The sequence below is a fragment of the Maylandia zebra genome, linkage group LG23 (genome assembly GCF_041146795.1).
Source record: "Maylandia zebra isolate NMK-2024a linkage group LG23, Mzebra_GT3a, whole genome shotgun sequence".
In the NCBI taxonomy this organism is placed as follows: Eukaryota; Metazoa; Chordata; class Actinopteri; order Cichliformes; family Cichlidae; genus Maylandia; species Maylandia zebra.
The window spans coordinates 18,964,040-18,978,619 of NC_135188.1; the positions used below are offsets into that span (position 1 = coordinate 18,964,040).

The 14,580-nt window shown below is 39.4% G+C and overlaps 1 protein-coding gene across 4 annotated transcripts in view; it reads right to left on the minus strand.

Moving 5' to 3' along the window:
• LOC101463721 (uncharacterized) overlaps nucleotides 1–14,132 on the minus strand; it is a 32,694-nt gene extending 18,562 nt beyond the window's left edge. For 3 of the 4 annotated variants that reach the window (XM_076880794.1, XM_076880793.1, XM_076880795.1), the window contains exons 1-8: nucleotides 13,856–14,132; nucleotides 12,843–13,052; nucleotides 10,249–10,415; nucleotides 9,925–9,953; nucleotides 8,985–9,011; nucleotides 7,643–7,695; nucleotides 2,953–5,879; nucleotides 2,697–2,855 (exon numbers count right to left, since the gene is read on the minus strand). In XM_076880794.1, coding sequence (XP_076736909.1) covers nucleotides 2,697–2,855; nucleotides 2,953–5,879; nucleotides 7,643–7,695; nucleotides 8,985–9,011; nucleotides 9,925–9,953; nucleotides 10,249–10,415; nucleotides 12,843–13,052; nucleotides 13,856–13,934 — 3,651 coding nt within the window. In that variant the 5' untranslated portion in view covers nucleotides 13,935–14,132. The remainder of the gene's footprint in view (nucleotides 1–2,696; nucleotides 2,856–2,952; nucleotides 5,880–7,642; nucleotides 7,696–8,984; nucleotides 9,012–9,924; nucleotides 9,954–10,248; nucleotides 10,416–12,842; nucleotides 13,053–13,855) is intronic. The other variant, XM_076880796.1, reaches the window with a different exon arrangement.
• Nucleotides 14,133–14,580: the final 448 nt, after the last annotated feature.

Below are 14,580 nucleotides of genomic sequence, written 5' to 3' on the forward strand. Positions count from 1 at the left end.
AGAAGGTGGACTTCTCATTTGTCAGACAGTCTCATAGTTGAGATGAAAATAATCTCTTTAAATTACTTTTGGCTGTGAAATGTGTGCAGCTAAAAGCTGCAACGAAGGATGAGTGGACTCAAACTGTCAGAGAAAGAAACATTGACCTTTACTTAAGACTGCAATCTGTAAAGATTTAATACACTGTGAATAATTAACTATATAAATATATGGCTTTAAGTTGTAACAGTGGAAGTAAGTCTTTTTCCATATGAGTATTGTTCATGTCAGCCCTTTTTCTGCTTTAAATTATCAAGAAAAATGATCTGCTGATGGTGAGACGTACTCTGAAGACCTGCTAATGTTCATAAAGCTGGAGGTTTATACAGTCTTCTCAGAGAGTGACCACTGTGTGCATTTTTAAACACGTATTAGCTCTTCAAGTTGGAAGTCTTCCCACTTTGTAAAACCATCATGGAAAGACATAAACTGATAAATGGTTGGCCATTCGGTTTCTTGATGCCCAGTTAAAGTCATGCTTATCTGGATAAAAAACAGCATTTTGCATTTGCACTGTGCTTCTTCTTCTTCATGTGTGTTTCTGTGCTGCAGCAGAGCTCCTGCTGCTTCTATTATCCACTTCATACTCCCTCATTAACAAGCCTGACCCCGATACTTAAACCATAAACTGCCTTCCCGCGTCACTAACGTGGAGTGGAGCCTGAAAGCCTCCCGGCAGTTCGGGAACTCACCAGCGCTCTGCTTTCCTGGCAAAGCAGCTTTTTTTCCAGCAGCTCGTGGTGACTCACTGCTCGTATACTGTACTGTGTGTCCTCTGCAGTTTTCCAGCTCTGTTTCTGCCTCATCGGCTCGTATAGCCGATTGCTGGCAGGGGGGAGGAAACTGAGCTCAAAAGCGTGAAGAATCCGAATGCGTGAAAAACAGGCAAAAGCCTTTAAAGACACAGCCAAACTCCTGAGTCTGCAGTTTGTGGGAAACCACAAGCAAGTCAGTTTGGTGATGAGTAAGTATGGTGGACGTCAGAGAAAGTAGTTAAAGAGAAGGAAGGAGGGAAGAAGAGGTGTCAGCAGGAAGCACAGAACCAAAACAAGGAGGAACAAAGTTAAAAACATTCTGAGATAAAAATCATTTCCAGAAAATCCCTGCTGTTTCCAACATAAAATAGCTCACAGAGTACAAACAACAATCATTGAGAAGGAGATGCTCCTCTTTTTAGGCCCCTAGACTCTAAACTGCTACTTTCATATGTTTGCATTTGCTTTGAACAACTTTGTGTTCAACAGACAAAAACTACAGTTACATTAAACAGGTCTCTTGGCACCTATAGCCCCAGGTACAGTGACTTGACCCATGTGTAAAGGGTTAGATAAACCGACACCAAGTAAGTAACAAAGATTGCAGTTCCTCTAATGCAAGGCTGGGGAACTCCAGGCCTCAAGGAACAGTGTCCTGCAGATTTAAGATATTACCCTGGGTCAACACACCTAAATCAAATGATTAGTTTATTACCAGGCCTCTGGAGAACTTAAAGACATGTTGGGGAGGTAATTTAGCCATTTAAATCAGTTGTTTTGGATCAAGGACCCATCTAAAACCTGCAGGACACCGGTCCTTGAGGCCTGGTGTTCCCCCACGCCCCTGTTCTAATGTCTACTTGAGGCTGGCTCCAGCAGTGATTCAGTGTTAGAATATCCACCTTTACAGCAGAAATACACATGTTTACCTGATACAAAAGCCTGTTACAAAAAAACCCCTAATTTCCCCCTTCATAACAACTATACAGGGGATAATTTTTATGACTCATCTGTTTAAATTGTATTAAGACTCAAGGTTTGTATTATTAGAGGCATGACCTCGTAGACTGGCAGACAGATGATGACATATGGAGCTGTAGCTGCTAGCTGTCTTCCAGGCTTCGTGTCAGCAAATCGATTCCCTAGGATAGACTGTGTTTGTGCTGTTGAGCTTTTTGGAGCATTTTAAATGTAATTGTGTGAGTACTAGTATGGCTGTTCTATGCTTAATTGTACTAATAGGCCATTCAAGAAGTCTCTTTTGGTGAGCGAAATTTTGGGATTTTATTTATATGTTAATTAGCACAAATGTACAAGTATTTGTGTCAGCTTGCTGAGAAAACTAGCTAGCATTTGCCAATAATTTGGGACTCCACTCTGACTTTGACATTTTCACTTCCTACTCCAAAAAAGCACCGCACCACCAGACCTAATATTAAGCCTTAAAAAGAGTTTTCAAATCCATTTCACTCACTGAAATAAACTCAATTAAATAGCTGCACTGATTTCATGAAAGATTGACCACAGATTCTAAGGTTCTTCTTCAGATTTGTTGAGTCATTAATATTTGCATTAATATTCTTGGTTTATATGAATGAAAAAAGAATCACACTCCTTCTCCTACTCTTTTTCATTTGACATTTTTGGCTGTTATCTAATGCAAAGAATTTGCAGTCAAGCATATAAAATTCTTTAGAAAAATACCCGTGAGTATACTCTTAATGCTGTATACAAGTCACTGTTCAGGTAATGACTACAGCAGGTATGTTGATATCTCAGAAAGTCTTGTATATCCAACCCAACATTTCATAGTGGTAAAGCATCTTAAAAAGTGCACATTACATGGCATGTCTGCACAGACCCCTTCATATATAGAGCAGATTGAAAATATAGTTGACTCACCCTGCGTTTGAAGTGTCTGGCCAGCTGCTGATACTCAAAGCTGCTTGGGTCTCTCAGCGCATCGTTGTAGGTTTCCTCTTTCAGTTTCATGCTCAACTCTACCACCTCATCCTTCAGGGGCCTCGGGGGCAGAAGTAACGTGTCTATCTCATTGCCAATCTAAATTTGAAGGTAGGCATACGGATATGGGGTTGGTACTGGAATGTCATGTATGAAGGGATTACCTCAAGTCATCTGATTAAACATATCTTCTTACCAAGTTCTCCTCCTCATCCTCCAACTTGAAGCCATTGTTTCCAAAAAAGTTGCCATTTACGTCATAAACCCTCTCTGTAAGATCGGGAAAGTTACCATTATTGTATTCGACCACATACTTGGTCGTAACCTCCAAATAGGAAGTAGGGGTAGACTCCTCAGTGGCACCCAGTGTAGTACTTTGTGTTCTCTCTTCAGTGAAATCCACAACTGTTTCTAGGGTGATGGAATCAACTGACTCAGGTGCCACTTCTAGTGGAGTCTCTGTTAAGATTTCATCCACTTCTTCAGTTGGGGAGTCACCCTCAGCTGATTCTTGATCAGGGTCTTCTAAAGCTACCGGGATACTGCCCTCATCTGAGGCACCATCTTCCTTACTGGGAAGCTCTTTAGGAGACTCTGGGGTGACCCCCTTAGGGGTTTCTACCTCTGAAATTGTGCCTGGTTGGGCATCAGTGACAGCTTTTGGAGATGTTTCAAGTGGAGCCTTTGAGATTTCTTCCTCACTTCCCACTTCAGATCCACCTGGAGGTTCCACTGTTATCTCAGGTGCAGATGTCTCTGTGTCTTCTGGAACAACAACAAGCACAGGAGTGATTTCTTCATCAGATTCTGAAGGGGTCTCTGTAACTTCTGGTGAAGTTTCATCTGTTTCTGGATCTTCAAATCCAGCTTCTTTCTCCGTTACCTCATCTAAGCTCTCAAAGGCAGCTTCTTCTCTGTCCTCAAATGTTTCCCCTTCAGCTGCTTCTTGAGTTTTATTGACAGATGTTAAAACAAAATCAGGTTTATCATCCTCCGTTATTGTTTTGGGTTTTGATTGTTCTATAGATTGTCTTGTTGGTTCATTTTTTTCACCAGTTTCTTTTATAGATTCAATTTGGGCTGGTTCTGTTGTGGGTTGTGTTTTTTCTGTAGTATCTTTGATGAGTTCGCCTTCTCTGGGTACTGCTTTGAGTTCTGGTCCTTCTGCTTCTTGAACTAGGTCATTTTTGAGTTCAGGTTTCACTGTCATTTCTTCACTTAGTTCTGTTTTTCTTGTCGGTTCTCTCTTGGGTTGTGGTGACTTCTCATGAATCTCTTCTACGGATTTGGCCTCTGTCACTGGTTTTTCTATTAGTTCTGTCTTTTCTGTGGTTTCTTTAACAGGTTCCAGTTCTTGTGCCAATTCTTCCAGAGGTTTAGTCTCTTCTCTGATGACTTCTACAAGTTCTACTTCTTCTGCTGGTTCTATTGTGGGCTCAGTCTCCTTTGTTGTTTCTTCTATGGGTTTGACATCCTTTGTAGTCATTTCTGAAGGTTCTACTATATCTACAATTTCTTCCACAGGTTTGAGAGGTTCAGGTTCATGTAAAGTTTCCACTAAAAGTTTTGGTTGTTCTGTAGTTTCTTCCTTTCTTCCTTCCTCCTGTACAGTTTCTCTAAAGTCATCACTTGTATCATCTTCATCTTTAACTGGTTCTCCTGTAGCTTCCGATATTTTCCCTTCTATCTGTGTTACATGTTTTTCCTCTTCAAAAGGTATTTCTACAACTACCTCAGCTCTTTCTTCTTCTGTTGTGTCTGTTGCGACATCGTCTGAGGTTATTAATGTAGTCTCCATTATAACTGTCGCCTCTTCAGCTTTTTTGTGTAGTTCTTTTGCTGCTGCTTCTGGTGCTGTTACTGTTTGAACTGCAACTTCTTCAGCAACTGTATCTTTTGGCCCTTCTACACCAGTCTGTGTTATTTGTTTAGTCCTATCTACCAGAACAACCTCTTCTTGTTTGACTTCTGCTTTTACCTCCTCTTTTGACACCACTGGTATTTCTTCTTTGCTGTGTTCCTTGGATGTAGTTATCTGTATTGTTGGCGGTTCCTCTGTGACACTATATTTTTCACCTTTGTTATGTTCTAATATTAGAACAGGCTTAGAAGTAACCTCAGCCATTAGTGTTGGTTTGTCCTTTGGAGTGTATTCAACAACTGTTACTTCCATCTTATGTGTTGTCGTCAGAATTGAGGCCTGGGAGGGGACTTCTGTTTCTACATTTGAGGCAGATCCTTGTTTTGGAGTCACATTATTGAATATTTCAGCTTCTTCTTCTGCATCTGTTATCAGTAATACAGTTTCTGTTGCTTCTGTGATGACTTTGGTTACTTCTTGGCTCACCTCTACAACTGCCTTTGAAGGATGTTCTACTGGAGGTGCATGTATTTTGCCTTCAGCTTCTTCAGGAATTGGAAGTGGTATTGCTTCATCAATTGGCTCTTGTAAATCCTCTGAGGGTTTCTCTACAAAATCCTCAGTGAACGTTTTGTCATGGATATCCAGAGATTTTTCTGGAATTCGTTTAATTTCTGTCTCAACAGCATCTTCTGTGGTTGCCTTAGGGATGTGCTGTATCATGACTTCTGAAGGAGCCTCAGAGGTCACCTTCGGATGTACCTTCTGCCCTAATTCCTCCAATTTGATAGTTTCTGATGCTGTGGTGGGCTTCTGAAGAACCACAACAGTTTCTTCTGTGGGTGCTTCATGGGCCACAACCTCTAATGGAGGTTTCTCACCTTTTGGGGTAACTTCCTGAATGACCTCAGAGTCAACTATGATCACATTTTCAGGGATGATCCCAATGATCTTGTCATCTTCAACTACAGCCTCCTCCTTATCTGATATTTCAGGGATAGTTTTGTCTTCCCCAATTTCCTGATCGATCCAATTTAAAGGCTTATGTGTAACAGCGTAATCAGCCTCTGTTGCCACCTCCACAGAATCCTCAAGCAGGCCCCCAACACTTAAAACCTCAGTGTTAATGTGTGCCGTAGACTCTTGATGTGGACCTTTAGTCACAGAGACCGGAGGAACCCAAGAAGTGACCTCAAGATCTACAGTAAGATCGTCTTGCTTGATTGTGATTGTCTCTGATCCAATGATGATGTCACTCTCTCCTATAGTTGCAAAAAAGAAGAGAAAACTTAAAGGAGGAGGACAAAGAAAAGGTAGCATTTTAAGCATTACAACCAAATTCTACTGCAGAATTTTTAAATTTTGCTCACCTTATTGTTGATACACTAATCTCGAATACAACAAATAACAACACCAAAACATTTCTGTATATATATTTAACTTATCAGATATCCTAAATGGGTTCTTTGTAACAATGAGGGTAAGTATAAAATGTTTAAAAGAACTGAAGAGAAGAGCACCAGTTTTTAAGAAATACTCAGTTTATCCTCGCTATTGCAGTTTTCAGCTTCATAAAACAAGGTGTGTCCTTTGCCTCCTTGTTCCTGCTTGTAATTGACATTGACTGCAGAGCTGAAGAATGTTACTTAACAATGCTAACCTGTGACCTAAAGTTCCACTGGAAGTCTGCCATGTTTTCCCTCTGGATAAAATAACTTCCAGGTCTGCCAACAAGTAACTAATCCTTAAAATGATCTGCTAAAAAAAGGCTGCAATTCATGACTTCTGACAGCAGGGGTTCTGTTGAGAATCTCATTGAGATCTGGGGACTATCATGAACGTCACCGACTTCATGAACCAAGAGTGTCATGAAAACATTCTGCAGTTTTCTTTCTATTGGATGTCAATGTGAAGACCTCATAGCCGATGCACTTTGACAGAAATCATACTGATGATGACATGAAACAAAAACAAGGTCAAAATGAACCATCTGTAGCTGTGATTTCACTAACCCTGATAGTTGTCCTGCAGTAACTCTGTCATGTCCACATTTCTGCTCCCAGTCCTCTACTCAGTCTCCATCCATTGACCAGACAGTTGCCCGTAAATAGGCTTACAGATCTATTCTGAGAGTGGAGCGTGTCACGGGAATCAGCCTCCTGCACCCACTCCTACTTCACATAAGTCAGATTTGGTTGTAAGGTGAGTGACTGCGGCTGCTGACACTTTGTGCCACCAATTGGGGTTTCAACAAAGACTTTCAGTGGCTCGTAAAAGAGTCACCAGTAAGGCACTAATCTGTATGCACATCCAGTCCATAGATTCCTTCAGCTAGTTGTAAAGCCCATTCATGAATATTTGTTAGGGCTATGCCAAAGATGGCAAAACATCCCTAAATTAGAAGTTTTTGGCATGCACAGGGGCTTCTCAAATCAGTATTTTTTTTTTTCAATTTATCAGTTTTAAACCAAAGTCCTGGTGTCCTGGTGGGTTTATCAACTTCCTTGACCCACAATTTATTAGGGTACAATAGATAATGATAACACCCTTCTCTGTACAAGTTGGCTGAGATATATCTTTGGAGATGCATAAATCAAGTAATCAGCAATGGTCCACCTTGTGTACACGTGTAGCCACATGTTGAGGCTACAGTGAGCCGTGATTGGCTTTTGTCCAAAACGTGTTTCTGGACAAAGCTGAGCTTTCTGACCAAACAGAGTAAAAGGCTCTGTCTGCCAAGTTACTAAGTTACTACCAAAAATATCTTCATGTACTTTGTGTTCTTAAAAAAAAAATTGGTCGAAGTTAAGGACGTTTTGAATAACTGGCTTATACTGACCAGAGCACAGAGCTCAAAAGACAAATATTGCCAGATGAACTGATTACCATGATGGGAATTATTTCTGATACACTGGAAAATAACTAAAGCATCTAGTAGTATCTTAAGAATAACTGCTTATTGTATTAAAAGCTCATTAGAACATTGAAAGGGTAATGGAGACTCCCTGATATCAAAAATATTTACCTGGTGAGATCTCGGTCACTGCATCTCCAGTCTGAGTGGTCGGTGTCTCCGAGCTACAAGACAAACAGAGACAAAAAGCAAAGCATTTAGCAAAAACGTGATTTATCTCCTCTAGCACTCAGCTGAGAGAAACATCATTTAACCAGTAGGACAGTGCCAGCTTCTTTAATACTTCTGTTTTTGTCCTCTTCTGTGATGGTGTGCTGTGAAGTCTAACTTTGTCTAGTAAACAAAGATTTGATGTGCTACAAAAGACATATAAAGCATGATAATGTGACTTCTAAAGGGGAACATCATCTGTTTTAAGGTTTCTATGTCCTTCTTGTTTCCCAGTTTAGTGAGAAGAACAATTTTAAAGTCTCGTATTTATGTCCAACATTTACCAAACCCTACAGGTCCACAAACCCTGGAGCCTCATTCATTGTCAATGTACACAAAACATCTGTGAATCCTTAAAATAGTTGGCATTCCCCTTTAAATTTATTAAACTGCAACAATTCCCATGCAGCTGGACTGAGGAATTTTTATTAACAAAAACCACACAACTGTAAAATAAATAAATAAACATGCAGCAAGCCAAAGAAAGCAGAGATGATAAACAAGCCACGCACGCGAGCACTTCCCTTTCTCTTCTCCAACCTCTAAAACTGGCCAGCGTCCTGCCAGAGTAGAAAGCAACAAAGCTCAGTTTTCTGTCTCTGGGATGGAGTCATTAAAGCTCTTCAAAATCTCTAGATTAGACTAAAGTTGACATTTTTTTTTATTTATTTTCTACTCTGATACATTTTGATCTTAGTGCTAATGCCAACGAACACTGTCAGATATATGCTGTAAACATAGACATAGTGTTAAATAATGAGTTAACCACTGTTCTTTCAACTGTCTGAACTATGTCATGCATTTATTTACCACACACAGCTCAGAAAGTCTGATGTTTGCCCCTCAGCTGGCTTCCAGAAAAGGGGGTAGGGTGGGATGGGGGTGTTAAAGAAACAGTTTAGAGTACAATGTCAGTCACATGTGTTTAATCTCTGTAATATTCTCGATATTTATATTTGTATATATATATTAGGACCTGATTTCACTTTGTAATATATACATTATTTAATTTAGTTCAGTCATTTACCCTCCTTATTGATTTGGAGCAATTTCCTTAGAAATTTATAGAGTATTCTGATTCTGAAGGGCTGCATAGAGATTCAGCAATTATAAATAATAAGTAATAAGTTCTGAAATCCCAGAGTCAGAATATAGAGCACTAAATTAGCAAAATAGGTCTCCTAATTCCACTGTCTGACTCCAGCCCAGCTCTGTGGTTGGTGTTCAGTGTCTGCAGGCCTACCTGCATGGAGTAGGGCTGATGGGCACACTGCAGCAGGTGATCAAACACAACATAGATGTAAATACACAACCACCACTTTTAGTTTTTGAACTAATCACTGCTGGTACAAAAAGTCTAACAAACCATTTACCTCAGTGTCAAGTCCTCAGAAATCTTATTGATTTAATACTGATTAAACTTAATTTAATACTGTTAGGCTATACATAGTGCATAAACTCATAATTTGCTTTGAACTAGCGTTGTACAATGTGTTGTATTGAAGTGAGATATTTTATTTTAAAGACCACAGACTTATTAAGTTAAAAATAATGTTCTAGGAAAGCAATAAACTAAGAATTACATGTATCCATCCATTCTCTTCCACTTATCCAATTCAGGGTGGCGCGGAGCTATCCCAGCTACCATAGGGTGAGGGGCAGGGTACACCCTGGACAGGTCGCCAGTCTGTCACTGGGCCAACACATAGAGACAGACAACCATTCTCACTCACATTCACACCTATGGGTAATTTAGATTCAACAATTAACCTAACCCCACTAACTGCATGTCTTTGGGCTGTGGGAGGAAGCCGGACTAATATGGACGCAAATATGGGGAGAACATGCAAAGTCCACACAGAAAGACCCTAATGGTTGAATTATACTTAGGACTTTTTTGCTGTGAGGCAACCGTGCTAACCACTGTGTGACTGTGCTGCTGAATTACATGTAGACTGTTTATAATTAGCAGTATTATCAAAGTTGTTGATTAAGATTTTGTTGCTTGAAAGCTTTCAAAGTTCAAATCGTTAAATAGTCCTGTCTGACCTGACAACATTATTTACTGTTTTTTACTTTTCAAGATATCCATGGACATGACACGTCACTTAGTGATTTGTTAAATTTATATTTGTACAGTTTACACAATAACACATTTGACTGTCTAATTGCTGGTAACTTACATGTTCATTGCAGCAACCAGAGCAACTCTCTGAAATACAGAAAAACACATAATCAGCAAAGAATATCACCAAAATTTACAACTTCCCAAAGAAGCACGAATATGGTTTGCTTTAGCCTGTTAATTTTAATTTAACGTGGATGGGGAAGAATGGAAAACCACAGCAATCTTCTTTTTGTAAATGTATAATGATGAGAACAGTGGAGAATAAAACGTTTTGCACCAATACCACTATCTGAAAGCAGGGCTGCAACTTATAAATATTTTTATTATTGTTTAAGATATCAATTAATGGATCAATTATTAGCTTTAGTGGTGTTCTTACACTCCTGATGAGACTCCGATGCTCCTCTGATTGGCTGAAGAATCTGCCTATGTCCATGACACTGATGGAGCCATCCATGCAGCGGCTCACCCAGCCCTGGTACTCATCCCGCTCGGGCAGCCGATCCCAGAAGATCTTAAAGGCCTCCCAAACTGTCTCCTGACACACTAAAACACACAGAGACACCAATTACTGAAGATAATAAGATCCTGAAAGGTAAAATTTACTGTTGGGTCCACATTAAAAAACAAAAGTTGTCTGTAAGGCTGTCACTTGTCAGGTTTGTGGTCCTCACAAAGCTACATGACTATTTTAGACATAATCTTGCCCAAACAAGCAGCTTTTTGTCTGCCTCCATTTTTTTACTTCAACAACTAATAGCACCCCTGCAAGCTCTGACTGATAGGACTTTTAACCTATATCTGACGTAATGTAAATGTGAAAACTCAACAGGTAAATCATATCAACCCTCAAGTCTGAAGAGAAGAGGAATTATTATGTATTTACTGTGTTGATACTTGCAGAAGGGCTAGCTGCCTTTTATTTTTACTTATATGGACAGTGGATACATCTTTTCTTGAGTGAGTTAAAAATGCCTTTATAATAAGAATAAGTGAATGTTTTCCATAAGCTGCTGTGATATTTTCCCAGATTTCTTTACTTTTTTGGGGGATGAAAGGGAAATTATCACAGAGGAATCTGCAAAAAGACCCAAGGTGGTCAAAAACAATGGAAATCAAAAAAGAGACTAAAATTAGACTATAAATGTATATAAATATCTGTAATTCCATATGATTAGAGGCTTCTTTAGATAGTGCTCTGTTATTCAACCAAGTGGTGCTCCACTCAAGTGTTTTTGAGAGGGTACAACATTTCCATATTATAAATCCGGTCCACATCTAAAGCAAGTACATTTTAAAAACACCTTTGTCTTCAGGCCAAGATCCATCCACCAACAAAAAAGCCACGGTGCTGCTTCTATTTGTTGCTTTTTGTCACTTTGAACACATTTCTTAATGCTAATCTCCTGGGGCTACAGTGGACATATAGTAGTTGTAGTAAGTTACATAGTAATGTGAATGTGCTCAAAGAAATCAATGAATCTGAAGAGAAAGTGCAATGGAAAAGAAACGAGGCCTAAAAAGAGCTGGAGGGAAAGAAACATGATGGATGGTTGATGAGATGTAATTTCAACCACATCTGCACTTTGAGGGAAAAAACATAATTCATCTGAGCAGAGCTGAGGTGATTGATGAAACCCTGTAATAACGTCTGTTTCTTCAGCAATATCACATTGCTGTTGCTTTATACAAAGTTTGAACCAAGAATACCCCCCCAAAGGAAAAAAAAACTGAATGTGTGAATGTGTTTAAGGGGTTGTTAGTTATTGGTGTGGGATTAGTTTTTAGTTAGCATCATGCCAGCAGAAACCACGTCCAAGCATTGATGAAATCATAAGCATAACTAATTTTAATGTTATAATCATGCACATGACACAGGGACAGTATGTGATCAGAGAAATTTAAATCAAGGAACAAATTCCAGCAATGAAGGTCAGAAAATAGCATCAGTATAAACGAGGAAATACTTTTTTTTGTTTCTGGCATCAGAGAAAAGAAACACAGATGTTTCATTTGCTATTTAATTAAAAAGATTTTTTGTTCTGTACAAAATGTCATTTATGAGTCTGTTTACATGAATTCAATCAAATCAACAGTAAGATTATGAGGCATGTGAAAGAAATCCTTTCATGCCAAAAGCATTCAGTGCTTGTTTCTGAAACCTTCCCCGTTGTGTTTACTTTGGGCTTTTTTTCCCCCATTATTACTGATCATTGTATTATTTTAATATGTTCAGGTTATGAGACGGATGAATTACGAAGCTGTTGTATTTGTGGTTCTTTGTGTATTTGAGTGCATTGTGTTAAATCCTGTTGCATGACTCCTGCCAACATTTGCTGTAACAGCAATAAAGTTAATTTAGCTCATGTGTTGGTCCAGTTTGCTTTGGCTCATTTTGCTGCTATTTAAAAAAAAATCTGAACTTTTTAATGATTGTTCTGTTTCTTTTGACCCAAATAGAGACTGGGACACACAGAGACATGTTTTCACTGTAATAAAGGTTTGAAGCTGATTGTTCACCTTGGAACCATGTGAGCTTTACTCAGTGGTTTCTTTAAGTGCTTATGTCTGTGTTGTTGTGTTAAGGTGTAAGCCATAGCTAGACTTAAATACAGAGAGATGTTTTTTGATTGATATAGAGGGATAAACTTGATTAAAGTAGAGATTTGACTCATGCTTTAAATCTGCTCAAAATCCCAGCAACTCAACACAATTGACAGAACTGAAACCAAAAGGCTGAACGAGCTGATCGGCTTGTTAAGAAACAGTGCATCTGGCGTTGCATGACCTCTGACCTCTGCCACAGAGGTGACAGCAGACTTGCTGCTCAAGCTTATGCTTTGATCAGAGCCTAAGTGAAAACGCTCTAGCTTTGAAGAGAAGATGAAGGGGAAAACCTTGTCGCCTGCAGGCACAAATATCAAAATTAAGGCAGGTGAATCGAAAGAAGTGCAGATGGGCGGAGAGATGTACCTCTGAGATGGAAGTAGCTGAGGTGGTTCGCAATAGCTTGGTCGAACGTCTCCTGAGAGCAAAGCTTGACTCCGCTGGGAAACAAGACGTCCCTCTTCCTTCGAGATAGAGCGCCGTGTCGTCTGTATAACAACTCATCAGAGGCTGCCATTGGCTCTCCTGTAGATTCTCCACTCTCCTCCAAACCCACCTCCAGCTCAAAGGTGGCATCTGTGGTTTAAATTAATATTAGTGCTGCTTTATACTTAATATTAAGGACAGCTAAAGTACATGGTACTGCTTTACAGGTACCTGACTGTTACCTTAAAGTTACTTCATATTTAAAAACAAATTATAGGTTCTGTCTGTTTTTGTCAGGTTTTTTATTTTTTATTTCTGTTAGGACCGGAACTAACAGTGCTTTAAATTATAATCACCTAATCAAAATATTTGCCAAATAGCCTTTGGTTGATTGACTAGTTGATAAATTAGTTGATTTTAAGGGAGCAGGTTTAAACTTTATTGAAGGTTATTGTTGCAGTTTGAGTTTGACCTCATTGTAACATAGTAAGTTACCACACTGAGTACCAGAGGTATAATTCTATTGTATATTCCTCCTTAAACTCTATCCCATCCTTCCCATTTTTAATGTGTCACTGGTCTTCCTTTGACGGCCCATTTGAGGGCCACACCTCCCCAGATTAGGAGCCGCTGATTAAAATGGCTCCAGCAGGAAAACACTACTGAAGATTCGATGTGTCAGGATCAATAATCTGACCAAAGTAAATAGAATTAGTGCTACTCCAAACTTTCACTTGACTGATGGTGCTGTTTTTCCCCTGTTATGCAATTCTTCAGCTCATACTAGAAAATTTTTATTAAAAGAATCAAAGCGTGTGATACATCGGTCATGACTTTTACTGTGATATTTTGCTGATGACACTGTGCTTTTACTTTGTAAAGCAGCACTATCATTCAGAGCATTTTATCAATAAAAGGAAAGAAATAACTGTTAATAACATCAACATACAGACCTGTTTCCATGTACAAGCAGCATGAAAGCAGCATGGCCCCAAGCACCCACAGCACCAGCTTCCCACACTTTCCAACCATTTCTCAAAAAGAAAACCACCTCCCCGAAAGATCCACCCTGGACTCGCTGCTCCTTATTTCCACGTTCTCAGCTCATCAGCAACTTCCCGCTCATCCATCCACCAGTTCTCATGGCAGAAGAAACAGAAAAAGAGAAGACAAAAGAGATCCTAAAGTGTGTGCTGTCTGCAGGCCGCTTCCTCTCAGGTGAGCAGATGGGACTTTGCTGCTACTGCCGGAGATTTTTTTCCTCTTCGCTCTAATCCTATTTGTTAAGCTGCTGGAGTGGATGACTGTCAGAGCCACGTTGCGACGGGCCAGTCAGAAGGAAATCAAACAAACAGGCTGTGTCGGGCAAGGAGACAGTGCACAGGGTTAAAACTTAGTGGTAAAATATAGAGTTAAGCCCAAGAAAATGTGAGACGACAGGTTAAATCCAGACCTAGGTAACAACATTAACCACCACAACCATGCTGAGAGAAACAGAAAATAATCCTAACTAACAAATGACTGAAAAAAAAAAATTATGAAGCCCTGTCAGATAATCCCGTTTATTTTGTTTTTGTGCTCAAATGCAGCTCTTTAAAGTCCAAGATACATTATCATTAAAATAAATCTTCTACAAAAAAGGTAATTTCCTTAAAATAAAATGAAGTTCCACCAAAAC